The 14674-nt window shown below is 44.4% G+C and overlaps 1 protein-coding gene across 2 annotated transcripts; it reads right to left on the bottom strand.

Annotated features, from left to right (window-relative positions):
- Positions 1-559: 559 nt before the first annotated feature.
- On the bottom strand, positions 560-13621 carry LOC115132523 (cytochrome P450 2K1-like). Of its 2 annotated transcripts, none has more exons than XM_029665256.2 (8): positions 13324-13620; positions 9906-10068; positions 7972-8121; positions 7718-7878; positions 7416-7595; positions 7146-7287; positions 5701-6027; positions 560-2006 (listed from the first exon to the last, which is right to left on the bottom strand). In XM_029665256.2, the coding sequence occupies exons 1-8, from the start codon at positions 13528-13530 to the stop codon at positions 1819-1821; spliced, it is 1518 nt and encodes a 505-aa protein (XP_029521116.2). In that variant the 5' UTR covers positions 13531-13620; the 3' UTR covers positions 560-1818. The 2 variants fall into 2 exon arrangements, with proteins under 2 accessions (XP_029521116.2, XP_029521118.2); XM_029665258.2 differs by lacking the exon at positions 560-2006 and adding an exon at positions 5100-5230 and having other exon boundaries at positions 13324-13621.
- Positions 13622-14674: the final 1053 nt, after the last annotated feature.

A 14674-nucleotide genomic window follows, 5' to 3' on the forward strand; every position in this document is an offset into this window, starting at 1 on the left:
GCTTGAAGCGTCCCTACAGACCCAGGTTCGATCCCAGGCTGTGTCACAGCTGGCCGTGACTGGGAGACACATAAGGCGGCTCACAATTGGCCCAGCGTCGTCCGGGTTAGGAGAGGGTTTGGCAGGCAGAGATTTCCTTGTCCCATTGCGCTCTAGCGACTCCTGTGGCGGGCTGGGTGCATGCACGCTGACACGGTTGCCAGGTGTACGGTGTTTCCTCCGACACATTGGTGCGGCTGGCTTCCGGGTTAAGCGGGCATTGTGTCAAGAAACAGTGGGGCTTGGCTGGGATGTGTTTCAGAGGACGCACGGCTCACCAATTGGATACCACAAATTTGGGGAGAACTTTGTCCCCCTTGCTCAAGTATGACGTGCAAACCTATTCTGTCTTCCCTTTGAAGAACGCTTTTTGGTTCCAGGTAGAAGCCCCATTTTGGGTTCCATGTAAAACTCTTTCCATAAGGGATCTACCTGAAATTGGAAAGGGTTCTCCTATGGGGACAGCCGAAGAACCCTTTTGGCACCCTTTTTTCTAAGATGCATAACATTTGAAATAAAGAAGATTTTCATGTATTTATTTATTTGAAATTTGTATTGGATTTATTTTCCTCCACCTAAATATACAGCATCAGCAATGGATTCGGTACTTTAAAAAACATACAGCTATTACATATATATATTTATATATTATAATATAATACAGTTATCCTTGAATAAGGGGAAAGTGAAGGATGGGGGAACGGGTGTGTAAGTATTTAAACTGCTAACACATATCTCACATGAGAATGATGAGTGTAGGATGGCTCATAGTGATGACCGGAATGGGACAACTGGAACGACACCAAACACCTGGTTTCCCCATGTTTGGATGTGATTGACACTGTTTCAGCCACCCCACCCCAGACCGTCCCTGATTGAAGTGACACTACTGATACATAAACTATCATCTACATATACATCTACATAGTTACCTATTTTCATATCTTTAGAAAAGCTTTCAAAAAGTGACAATGTGTCTACCTTTCCTTCACTAACACTTTCAATAAATTAATGACAGCACTAAAAAGTAAAAGAATATTAAACATTTGCATAATTTCCCCCGATTGGTAAAACAAAATTGAGATGTCTGAGTTTCTTTGGTCAGAAGGACCTGTGGAAAAACACTGAGCTATAGGTCATAGAGTTGTCCTGTAAAAAAGTGCAAAGTGTTGACTGTACAACTAGCAGTATAGAGGGCACTAGATTAGAGTTTACACTTTTTATTCATTTAGATGACAATTTTAGGCCATATTTTGTGGACTTTCAGATTACAAATGTGACTGTTCTTAGGACTGTATTCTTGAATTACAAACCAATAATATTTTCCCTGGAGTGGTGGGTAAGGATATGACTTCTATGGACCTCAGTGGGGATAAGGGCACTTGCAGTCTAATAATAGGATCCTAACGTCCAAGTTTGGTTTCTCAATCATAACGTACACTTCCTGCGGACACTGAGGACCCCACCTAGGGTATCCCTAAAAGGTTGTTTGAGTGTTTGTCTCTAGATCAACATTGATGGTTTTAAACAAATGCCCCTCAGACATCATAAAGGTGTCAGCATCTAGGACAGCAAAACCCCTCCGAATGGTTTACAAAAGCTGCTTCAGTTCATTTTGGTCCTATCAACTTTAAACCTCAGATCCCTGTAGCCAGGTATATATTCATATCATTCATGTCCATGGGCAGTGACGAAATAGTTTTTCAGCATATTCCTGCAGTATGTTTGTCTAAAGTTGAGAGTTTAGTGTGTAATATACATTGGACCCAGACTTTCATCTCAGAACCTGCTCACAGCACACAACTGGTGAGGTGAAGGACTGAGGGTGAACCCCAGGGATGGTGTGAGGTCCAGATCCTCCTCTCTTACCCCGGGAGGAGGAGAGAAACAAAAGTGCTGCAGGAGGGAGGTGAAGAAAAGGAAGAGCTCCATCCTGGCCAGACTCTCTCCGAGACACACCCTACGACCTGGAAGAGGAAGATGAGGAAGACAGCATGAGGACAATAGAAAAGGAAGAGCTCCATCCTGGCCAGACTCTCTCCTAGACACACCCTACGACCTGGAAGAGGAAGATGAGGAAGACAGCATGAGGACAATAGAAAAGGAAGAGCTCCTTCCTGACCAGACTCTCTCCTAGACACACCCTACGACCTGGAAGAGGAAGATGAGGAAGACAGCATGAGGACAATAGAAAATGGAAGAGCTCCATCCTGACCAGACTCTCTCCTAGACACACCCTACGACCTGGAAGAGGAAGATGAGGAAGACAGCATTAGGACAATAGAAAAGGAAGTGCTCCATCCTGACCAGACTCTCTCCTAGACACACCCTACGACCTGGAAGAGGAAGATGAGGAAGACAGCATGAGGACAATAGAAAAGGAAGAGCTCCATCCTGACCAGACTCTCTCCTAGACACACCCTACGACCTGGAAGAGGAAGATGAGGAAGACAGCATGAGGACAATAGAAGAGGAAGAGCTCCATCCTGGCCAGACTCTCTCCTAGACACACCCTACGACCTGGAAGAGGAAGATGAGGAAGACAGCATGAGGACAATAGAAAAGGAAGAGCTCCATCCTCGTTCCTGAGGACGGCTCACCTCTCACAGTTCTGGGCGACTTTAACCTCCCAACGTCTACCTTTGACTCATTCCTCTCTGCCTCCTTCTTTCCACTCCTCTCCTTTTTTGACCTCACCCTCTCACCTTCCCCCCCTACTCACAAGGCAGGCAATACGCTCGACCTCATCTTTACTAGATGCTGTTCTTCCACTAACCTCATTGCAACTCCCCTCCAAGTCTCCGACCACTACCTTGTATCCTTTTCCCTCTCGCTCTCATCCAACACTTTCCACACTGCCCCTACTCGGATGGTATCGCATCGTCCCAACCTTCGCTCTCTCTCCCCCGCTACTCTCTCCTCTTCCATCCTATCATCTCTTCCCTCTGCTCAAACCTTCTCCAACCTATCTCCTGATTCTGCCTCCTCAACCCTCCTCTCCTCCCTTTCTGCATCCTTTGACTCTCTATGTCCCCTATCCTCCAGGCCGGCTCGGTCCTCCCCTCCCGCTCCGTGGCTCGACGACTCATTGCGAGCTCACAGAACAGGGCTCCCAGCAGCCGAGCGGAAATGGAGGAAAACTCGCCTCCCTGCGGACCTGGCATCCTTTCACTCCCTCCTCTCTACATTTTCCTCTTCTGTCTCTGCTGCTAAAGCCACTTTCTACCACTCTAAATTCCAAGCATCTGCCTCTAACCCTAGGAAGCTCTTTGCCACCTTCTCCTCCCTCCTGAATCCTCCTCCCCCTCCCCCTCCTCCCTCTCTGCAGATGACTTCGTCAACCATTTTGAAAAGAAGGTCGACGACATCCGATCCTCGTTTGCTAAGTCAAACGACACCGCTGGTTCTGCTCACACTGCCCTACCCTGTGCTCTGACCTCTTTCTCCCCTCTCTCCAGATGAAATCTCGCGTCTTGTGACGGCCGGCCGCCCAACAACCTGCCCGCTTGACCCTATCCCCTCCTCTCTTCTCCAGACCATTTCCGGAGACCTTCTCCCTTACCTCACCTCGCTCATCAACTCATCCCTGACCGCTGGCTACGTCCCCTTCCGTCTTCAAGAGAGCGAGAGTTGCACCCCCTTCTGAAAAAACCTACACTCGATCCCTCCTGTCAACAACTACAGACCAGTATCCCTTCTTTCTTTTCTCTCCAAAACTCTTGAACGTGCCGTCCTTGGCCAGCTCTCCCGCTATCTCTCTCAGAATGACCTTCTTGATCCAAATCAGTCAGGTTTCAAGACTAGTCATTCAACTGAGACTGCTCTTCTCTGTATCACGGAGGCGCTCCGCACTGCTAAAGCTAACTCTCTCTCCTCTGCTCTCATCCTTCTAGACCTATCGGCTGCCTTCGATACTGTGAACCATCAGATCCTCCTCTCCACCCTCTCCGAGTTGGGCATCTCCGGCGCGGCCCACGCTTGGATTGCGTCCTACCTGACAGGTCGCTCCTACCAGGTGGCGTGGCGAGAATCTGTCTCCTCACCACGCGCTCTCACCACTGGCGTCCCCAGGGCTCTGTTCTAGGCCCTCTCCTATTCTCGCTATACACCAAGTCACTTGGCTCTGTCATAACCTCACATGGTCTCTCCTATCATTGCTATGCAGACGACACACAATTAATCTTCTCCTTTCCCCCTTCTGATGACCAGGTGGCGAATCGCATCTCTGCATGTCTGGCAGACATATCAGTGTGGATGACGGACCACCACCTCAAGCTGAACCTCGGCAAGACGGAGCTGCTCTTCCTCCCGGGAAGGACTGCCCGTTCCATGATCTCGCCATCACGGTTGACAACTCCATTGTGTCCTCCTCCCAGAGCACTAAGAACCTTGGCGTGATCCTGGACAACACCCTGTCGTTCTCAACTAACATCAAGGCGGTGGCCCGTTCCTGTAGGTTCATGCTCTACAACATCCGCAGAGTACGACCCTGCCTCACACAGGAAGCGGCGCAGGTCCTAATCCAGGCACTTGTCATCTCCCGTCTGGATTACTGCAACTCGCTGTTGGCTGGGCTCCCTGCCTGTGCCATTAAACCCCTACAACTCATCCAGAACGCCGCAGCCCGTCTGGTGTTCAACCTTCCCAAGTTCTCTCACGTCACCCCGCTCCTCCGCTCTCTCCACTGGCTTCCAGTTGAAGCTCGCATCCGCTACAAGACCATGGTGCTTGCCTACGGAGCTGTGAGGGGAACGGCACCTCAGTACCTCCAGGCTCTGATCAGGCCCTACACCCAAACAAGGGCACTGCGTTCATCCACCTCTGGCCTGCTCGCCTCCCTACCACTGAGGAAGTACAGTTCCCGCTCAGCCCAGTCAAAACTGTTCGCTGCTCTGGCCCCCCAATGGTGGAACAAACTCCCTCACGACGCCAGGACAGCGGAGTCAATCACCACCTTCCGGAGACACCTGAAACCCCACCTCTTTAAGGAATACCTAGGATAGGATAAAGTAATCCTTCTCACCCCCCTTAAAAGATTTAGATGCACTATTGTAAAGTGGCTGTTCCACTGGATGTCATAAGGTGAACGCACCAATTTGTAAGTCGCTCTGGATAAGAGCGTCTGCTAAATGACTTAAATGTAATGTAAATGTAATCCTGACCAGACTCTCTCCTAGACACACCCTACGACCTGGAAGAGGAAGATGAGGAAGACAGCATGAGGACAATAGAAAAGGAAGAGCTCCATCCTGGCCAGACTCTCTCCGAGACAATGGATGTGTGACTGTAGGTTCCTATAATTGACAAATATCAATATTCCCACTGGGCACAGACGTCAATTCAATGTCTATTCCACATTGCTTCAACGTCATTTCCATCCCCTCAACTTTCTTTGAGCCAAAGCAATGAGCATATCAGATTTAGTTAATTGAGCAACATAGAAGGACATCAGATTTAGTTAAATCAGCACCATAGAAGGACATCAGATTTAGTTAATTCAGCACCATAGAATTATATCAGAATTAGTTAATTGACCACCATAGAAGGATATCAGAATGAGTTAATTGACCACCATAGAAGGATATCAGAATGAGTTAATTGACCACCATAGAAAGATGTCAGAATGATCGTGTTAATAAGGAAACACACAGTGGGACCCACCTGCAGAGAAGGGCATGAAGGCATCCTTCTTGACGAATCGACCTTCCTCATCCAGAAAGTGGTCGGGGTTAAAGGTGTGAGGGCTCTTCCATTCGCTCTCATCTCGTAGGACAGACGTCAGCAGAGGTAACACATCAGTCCCCTTTTTGATGAAGTATCCCTGGAAGGTGATGTCTTGGCTGGTGGTGTGAGGGATGGACATGGGTACAATGTTGGCCAGTCTTTGGGTCTCATGGATCACTGCATCAGTGTAGGGCAGGTTCTTCCTGTCCTCTACCAAGGCCTGACGACTTCCTATGACTCTGCTTATCTCCTCTTGGACCCGGTCTGGAATAAAAAGGAAGAGGAGGGGATGAAGTTACTATAAAATCTGAATGATCTTCAGTCTGTATCTGTTAATTCACTTGGATTCAATTCAAAGACCTGTGGTTCAGGTGGGACATTTGCCAATGTTTACAGCGAGTAAAACCGCAATTGTCTTAGATAACTGCAATCATACACTTTCTGTACAAAGGTCCTTCAAATCAGAATCACCTTTATTTGCCAAGTACATATACAGATACTCAGAACTTTAATATGATGCTGCTAGTGACAGACAAAGGCACATGACAGCCTGCTTGGAGTTTGCCAAAAATGCACCTAAAGGACTCTCAGACCATGAGAAACAAGATTCTCTGGTCTGATGAAACCAATAACTCTTTGACCTGAATGCGAAGTGTCACGTCTGGAAGAAAACAGACACCTCTCATCACCTGGCCACAACCATCCCTACAGTGAAGCATGGTGGTGGCAGCGCCATTCTGTGGGGATGTTTTTGAGCGACAGGGAAATTAGTCAGGATCGAGGCAAAGATGAATGGAGCAAAGTACAGAGAGATCCTTGATGAAAACCTGCTCCAGGGTGCTCAGGACCTCAGACTGGGGGCGAAGGTTCACCTTCCAACTGGACAACAGCCCAAAGCAGACAGCCAAGACAATGCAGATGTGGCTTCGCGACAAGTCTCTGAAAGTCCTTGATTGGCCCAGCCAGAGCCCGCACTTGAGGCCTGAAAATAGCTGTGCACCGACGCTCCCCATCCAACCTGACAGAGCTTGAGAGGATCTGCAGAGAAGAATGGAAGAAACTCCCAAAATACAGGTGTGCGAAGCTTGTAGCGTCATGCCCAAGAAGACTCAAGGCTGTAGCCGCTGCCAAAGGTGCTTCAACAAAGTACAGAGCATAGTCTGTGATATTTCAGTTTTTTGCAAACATTTCTAAAAACCTGTTTTTGCTTTGTGATTTTGGGGTATTGTGTGTAGATTGATGAGAAATAAAAACAATTTTATCAATTTTATAATAAGGCTGTAACGTAACAAAATGTGGAAAAAGTGAAGGGGTCTGAATACTTTCCAAATGCACTGTATGAGGTGTGTTTGTCAGGTGAGTGTGTGAGTATCAACCCTTACCCTGTATATCGGGGTACTTGGCCATGAGCAGCAGACCCCAGCGCAGGGTTGTCCCTGTGGTGTCGGTACCAGCAGCAAACAGGTTGGCCACAGTCTGTATGAGATTCTCAGTGTGGTAATGAGAGTTCATGTTGCCTGATTCCTTTTAATACATAAACAAACATGTTTCAGTAAACAAGAGCAGTTATTTCTAAATCATCTCCCCCTGGACCCCCTAGTTATTCACTCCAAGAAATGACATGCTTATAACTGTAATACCGCTTTATATACCTCCAGGGTCTGTTTTCGGACAAGGAACGAGTCCACAAAGCCTCTACACATCTGCGGGTTGAGAGTCTCCTTCAGCCCCCTCACCAGCTCCTTCATCTCCCCCTTGTTGTCGGCAATATTTTTCAAGATAAGTGTCTTGTTCTTCAGCAAGGGGCCCAACCATGGGAACATGTTGTACAACTTTAAATAAAAAGCAAAGCAAAAATGAGCTTCTATTTTGTCTGTATATATTATACTTGGACTAATTGAATCTAGTGTGTCTCATTGTTCTCAAAGTAAACATGATTAGCACTGTATCGTACCTGTATTGAAATAGATCCTCCGAGTCGGATGGACTCATTGGCTTGATCCACCGAGCGTCGGAACCGTGGATCAGAGTAGTCAAACCTGCTGCCGTACACAATGCTGCAGATGATGTTGGAAACAGCGTAATTCATTGCCTGGGTTGTGTCAAATGCTTTACCTGTGACAAAGAGCAAAAAACACAACCGAAATGAGAAAAACTGAGAAAAGATGAAGACTTATTTTGATTGTGTTATTGATATAATAACTTTACCCTTGTGTTCTTCAAACACTTCAATCAAGTACTGAACTTCCTCAATGATCTTCTCCTCGCTCGCTTTCTTGCCCATTCCAAAGTCCCTAAGGTTTGTAAGGGCAAAGCGTCTCATCTCTTTCCATGAATCTCCATTGGCAAATACAATACCTATTAAAAAATAGAGTAGAACAATATTGTTCTGATGTAGTAGTTGAGTGAAATTCTTAAAGGAATACAAATCAATTTTAAGAAGCACAGATTAATGGAAGTAGGAGGTTTCAAACTAAATCTGTTTTTTTTCTTCATATTTTTATGAAGTCAGGAGAAAATAAAATATTTGTAAGATATTTGGGGTTGTTAGAGTCGGTTGAACACAGAAGAGCATCATGTACAGAACCAGTTAAAAGGTTGGACACACCTACTCATTCAACGGTTTTTCTTTATTTGTACTATTTTCTACATTCTAGAATAATAGTGAAGACTTCATAACTGTGAAATAGCACATATGGAATCATGTAGGATCCAAAAAAGTGTTAAACAAATCTAAATACATTTTATATTTGAGATTCTTCAAAGTAGCCACCCTTTGCCTTGCTGACAGTTTTGCACACTCTTGGTATTCTCTCAACCAGCTTCATGAGGTAGTCACCTGGAATGCAATTCAATTAACAAGCGTGCCTTGTTAAAAGTTCATTTGTAGAATTTCTTTCCTTCTTAATAAGTTTGAGCCAATCAGTTGTGTTGTGACATGGTATGGGTGGTATACAGAAGACAGCCCTATTTGGTGAAATACCAAGTCCTTATTATGGCAGGAACAGCTCAAATAAGCAAGGAGAAATGACAGTCAATACGAAACATTTCTTCAAGTGCAGTCGCAAAAACCATCAAGTGCTATGATGAGACTGTCTCTCATAAGCACCAGCACAGGAAAGTAAGACCTAGAGTTACCGCTGTTGCAGAGGTACCAGCCGCAGAAATTGCAGACCAAATAAATGCTCCACAGAGTTTATGTAACAGACACATCTAAACAGCAACTGTTCAGAGGAGACTGCCTGAATCAGCCCTTCATGGTCGATTTGCTGAAAAGAAACCACTACTAAAGGACACCAATAATAAGAAAAAACTTGCTTGGGCAAAGAAACACGAGCAATGGACATTAAACCAGTAGAAATCATTTCTTTGGTCTGATTCCAGATTTGAGATGTTTGGTTCCAGGTGAATGGATGATTTCCCGCATGCGTGGTTCCCACCGTGAAGCATGGAGGAGGAGGTGTGAGTGTGTGTGGGTGCTTTGCTGGTGACACTGTCAGTTATTTATTTAGAATTCAAGGCACACTTAACCAGCATGGCTACCACAGCATTCTGCAGCGATATGCCATCCCATCTGGTTTAAGCTTAGCGGGACTATCATTTGTTTTTCAACAGGACAATGACAAAACCCACTTCCAGGCTGTGTAAGGGCTATTTGACCAAGAAGGAGAGTGATGGAGTGCCGCATCACATGGCCTCCACAGTCACCCGACCTCAACTCAATTGAGATGGTTTGGGATGAGTTGGACCGAAGAGTGAAGGAAAAGCAGCCAACAATTGCTCAACATATGTGGGAACTCCTTCAAGACTGTTGGAAAAGCATTCCAGGTGAAGCTGGTTGAGAGAATGCAAAGAGTATGCAAAGGTGTCATCAAGGAAAAGGGTGGCTACTTTGAATAATCTCTTTTTTTAACACCTTTTTGGTTACTACATGATTCCATATGTGTTATTTCATAGTTTTGATGTCTTCACTATTATTCTACAATGTAGAACATAGTAAAAGAAATGAAGGAAAACTGTTGAAAGACTGGTACTGTATACTGTTGTTGGTTTTTACAGCATGGCACCAAGCATGCCTGCTTAACTGTCCATTGTCAAGGTTTGCAACGTAGTAGGCCTGAGAATCAGTTATCTGACATTACCGTGTCCTTTGTTTAAGTCACTAAACAAATGATTGATGCCCCTGTCCCCAAACTCCTCTGCATGGTTGACCAGTGCTTGCTTGACTGTCTTGTATCCTGCGAGAACGACCACTTTTCTGGGTCCAATGTGAACTGTGAACACCGAGCCATATTTCTTGGACAGCTGTATAACATAAAATAAGCCAAAAGACCAGGTTTAGAACAGATACAATATTTTCCATTCAAATAAAAATGCCTCGTAAAATGTGAGCCTATGAACTTCTGAGGTCAGTGTTTGACAAACAAGATTATTGTGTTACCTTCCAGAAATGAATGACTGATCATGTAAATACCCAGCTAGCACATAATGTTCTGAGAACTATAGAGCTTGGTGAGAGCGTGGTTGTCATATGGTTATTTTTAAAACAACCTTCCACATATGTCTGGCAATGGTGCTGTATAGTTCCTTGGCTTTGGAACACTCTAAGCCCATTTAAGAAATTAGTTCCATGTTGGTAGTGTTCTAGGACCGTTCTCAAACTGGTTTAACATTGGGAATGTTCTCAAATAGTTTAGAGAACATTAAAGGAATAACGTTCTTCATGGGAATTTCAGTACTTCAGCATAACATTTCCCATAGATATCCTCATGGTTCTATTAAAAATCGTGTTCTTAAATTGTTCAAAGAGCGTTAAGAAACAACGTACTTCTGTGGGAATTTCAGTACTTCATCATATTGATTCGTACAGGTTTCCTTGTGGTTTTATTTAAAGTCATGTTCTCAAAATGTTCTGAGAACATTTAGAAAACTTTCCATAAAAACCACCAGAAAACTTTCATAACATTCAGAGAAAGTTCTAAGAATGTTACTTAAAAACATACATTTAATTCTCAGCATCAACAAAACTCTCTCTATCCTCTATCTTGTTAAGTGGGTTCAGGTGTGATGGCTGCACCCACTAATTGACCACACCTGATCTTAATGAGTGCTTGTTTCCTTTGAAATGGGGTTTGTTTGAATAGGCTACAATTAACAGATTTGTATGATTTTTAAAAACATGTCATGCTAGCTCCATCCTGGTGATGCTGTGAACTAATTCCATTGATAGAGAGCAGGGCGTTACAGGTTTGAATCTCACTGATGCTGTCACAATAAACAATAAATGTGTTTCATTATTAAATGCCTTATGAAATGAAATTCCATGTGTCCTGTCTGTGCTCAAAAAGTTCAAGAAAGCAAAGCAGTGTTATGAAAAGTCTTGAAACTTTCAGCTAAATTTAAATTAAAAACACTAAAAATAACCAACATTTTCTTCAAAATGTTCACTTCTCTTCTCAGAACGTTTAAACCTGTGTTGTCTTAAGGGTACAAAATGACCTGCCACTATGTTTAACAACAGAGAAAACTCCCTGATTTATATTTTTTCAACTTGAAATGTGATGACTTTTCCTAAAGTGATCCCAACATTAGAAAAATTGAAACATTGCTTTTGTTAATATTGTACCACCTGGGTACAAAGATTGTCTTAGGGTCATTTTTGACCAGGCAGAAATAAAATCATTTACACACCACAAAACCAACAAAGACAAACACAATGAGAAATTGAGATGATATGTGCTACTGATTGAACTCAGCCAGCAGCTCCTGAAGAGGAAGATCACCATGGTTGGCACAGTTAGAAAGAACAAGTCTAAGCTCCACCCTGCACTCCTCACAACAAGGGGGAGAGAGGCCTTCTACAAGCCTAAGCTCCACCCTGCACTCCTCACAACAAGGGGAGGAGAGGCCTTCTACAAGCCTAAGCTCCACCCTGCACTCCTCACAACAAGGGGGAGAGAGGCCTTCTACAAGCCTAAGCTCCACCCTGCACTTCTCGCAACAAGGGGGAGAGAGGCCTTCTACAAGCCTAAGCTCCACCCTGCACTTCTCGCAACAAGGGGAGGAGAGGCCTTCTACAAGCCTAAGCTCCACCCTGCACTCCTCACAACAAGGGGAGGAGAGGCCTTCTACAAGCCTAAGCTCCACCCTGCACTCCTCACAACAAGGGGGAGAGAGGCCTTCCACAAGCCTAAGCTCCACCCTGCACTCCTCACAACAAGGGGGAGAAAGGCCTTCTACAAGCCTAAGCTCCACCCTGCACTTCTCGCAACAAGGGGGAGAGAGGCCTTCTACAAGCCTAAGCTCCACCCTGCACTCCTCACAACAAGGGGGAGAGAGGCCTTCCACAAGCCTAAGCTCCACCCTGCACTCCTCACAACAAGGGGAGGAGAGGCCTTCTCATCAAAGTTTCCCTTCACCCCACCACCACTCTAGTTTCTTACCTCCCAAAGAGGAACAAGAATGTGGTCCTCCTGAGCACAATGCACAAAACTGCTGAGATCAGTGATCGGGAGTAGAGGAAGCCAGCCATCATCCTGGACTACAACCACAACAAAGGAGACGTGGACAACCTGGACAAGGTGATTGGAACTTACAGCTGCAGGAGGATGACTGTCCGCTGGCCCCTGGTCTTCTTCCATAACATTGATGTGTCCTCATACAATGCCTTTGTGATATGAACAAGATCAACCCTACCTGGATGCCTGATAAGCAGAACAAGAGGCGGGTGCTCCTGGAGCAGTTAGAGTTGATTGATTTATGTTCCTCATGTACAGTATTTGTTTTGTATCTATTATATTATTTTGTTATTTTTTATTGTTGTTGTTTATACACCTTGTGGGTGGGGGCAATGGTTAAACAAATGGGAGAAGACTAGTATTTTGTAGTTGAACTCCTCATTGTACAGAATATAAGAATATATCACTATGTTTCCAAAACAGCTCAAGACTGTTGTTGTTTCCCTTCAATAAAATGCATTCAAATCTACTTTCTGCACATTTCTGCTACTTTCTTAGACTATACAAGTTCTATCTCTTGCTAAACAAAATAAGTTAACACCTATGCAGTACCTTTAGCTAATAATAATAATAATAAAGCTGTACTTTAGTAAAGAAAACAATGATGACGGGTGTGATGTAATAAAATGAGTGGTGTCCACTGATCAGTCTTTCTGCATTGTGAAGAGGAAGAACACAGATGTTCACAAAGTTTATGATGAATGACAGCTTGTTTCTTCATGCAAAATAGATTTGGGGTTTAAAATTCAATTGATCTGCTTTATTTTAGAGGTTTAGTTAAGACGGGACCTTTTTAACCTTTAGGATAAGGGGAGTATACAGAATGTTAAGACTACACAAGGGTTAAAAAACAACATTATTTTTACCGGTCAGGAAACGTATGGCTTCATTCCCACAAATAATGTGAAACAACAAACATACTTTCCCACAACTTCCAATAAACCAAATGTGCTAGCTGGGTACTGTGATTCAATATCTTGAAAGGAGGTACTTGAAAATGAATAGTTCAAGCAAGCAAGCCTTTGACTTATTAGTATCTCACCTCACAGAGGGTCTGGTAGGGCCTTTTGAGATCCAGCTGGAGCATGTTACCAAGCAGGGGCAGCGGCCTCGGTCCTGGAGGCTCCTTCCCATGTTCCTCAGAGCTGGAACTAGAGGAGAGGAGGTAGAGGACGAGCAGAAACAGCACAGCTCCCAGCAGTGTAACCGTGCTTGGAGCCTGGAGGAGAAGACCTTCCATAAGAGACATCTTCGATCGGAGCTCTTACACCTTACCCTGGGCTAAAAAGAGAGACCGCTTGTGCTTATACACAACAGTCACTCAACAGAGCTACCTGCCTATGGAGCTCTTCTTATGTAGAGGACAGGACCGCCTTGGGGGAGGAGCTAGGTATCTTGAGAAACAGAAGAATAGTAGCGCCAAGCCTGCACAACACATTCCTTGCAGATCAGTGACTAAATTATATCACGGTCTGATCATAATTTAATTAAGGTCACTATGCCTGTCTTCATCCTGAGATATGTTCCTCTTTATTACACCCTCGTTAAAACACTGAATTGAACTGCAGACAAGGAGATAAAGAATGAGGAACAACCTGTTGGGGTGATTAGGCAATAGCTCTGTGTGTTTGCTTCGTCAGTAACAAGGTGCCTCCTACACCACTCTATGTGAATGCCAATGAGTATAGAAAGCTCTGAGCCAAACTACACATAGTAGAGGCAGACCACAGTTTCCAAGCAAATATTTTAAAGGCGAAGCTGAGTGTTTTATTAAGGTGGGGCTGAGTGTTTTATTAAGGCGAGGCTGAGTGTTTTATTAAGGCGGGGCTGAGTGTTTTATTAAGGCGGGGCTGAGTGTTTTATTAAGGTGGGGCTGAGTGTGGTTTATCATAAATAATTCAGTTTCACCATTTCAGTTAAATCATTTCCCATTCAATGAATTAATAGTGATCTGTTGATGAGATTTAAAACAAAGTCAGCAAAGACCCAACACAGGAACAGAGAGATAATCTGAATAATCTTTAGCCTGGTATCGGTTCAATGACCTGTGCTTCAGATTGGCCTCTTGCCAATGTTTACAGTTGGCAACACCTGTAACTGTGTTTTGTGTCACTGTACAAAAGGTCTTGGACAGTTTTATGCAGTGTAAAGTTCACTACATAAAGGCTTCGTGTTTCTATTGGTCCTTCCCCACGTACTGGCCAATACCCTATAAAGTTTGAATACAAAAAGCATTGAACTGCACATTTTACATTTAAACCAATGAGTCAGTGGTTTGTTCTCTTCAACTGACATACGTTTCCTCTCTTGTGTTGTAACGCAAGACAAAACACTGTAAAAATGTATAGTTCATTGCTATATGCAGGAATTCATACTTATATGAGCACATTATC

Source organism: Oncorhynchus nerka, linkage group LG7 (genome assembly GCF_034236695.1).
Source record: "Oncorhynchus nerka isolate Pitt River linkage group LG7, Oner_Uvic_2.0, whole genome shotgun sequence".
NCBI lineage: Eukaryota > Metazoa > Chordata > Actinopteri > Salmoniformes > Salmonidae > Oncorhynchus > Oncorhynchus nerka.

Coding starts and splice junctions, on each gene's coding strand:
- LOC115132523 (XM_029665256.2), bottom strand. CDS start 13,530: ATGTCTCTTATGGAAGGTCTTCTCCTCCAGGCTCCAAGCACGGTTACA. Junction 7,596..7,717: donor GAGGATCTATTTCAATACAG/GTACGATACAGT, acceptor TTTTATTTAAAG/TTGTACAACATGTTCCCATG. Junction 6,028..7,145: donor CAAGTACCCCGATATACAGG/GTAAGGGTTGAT, acceptor TTTTTATTCCAG/ACCGGGTCCAAGAGGAGATA.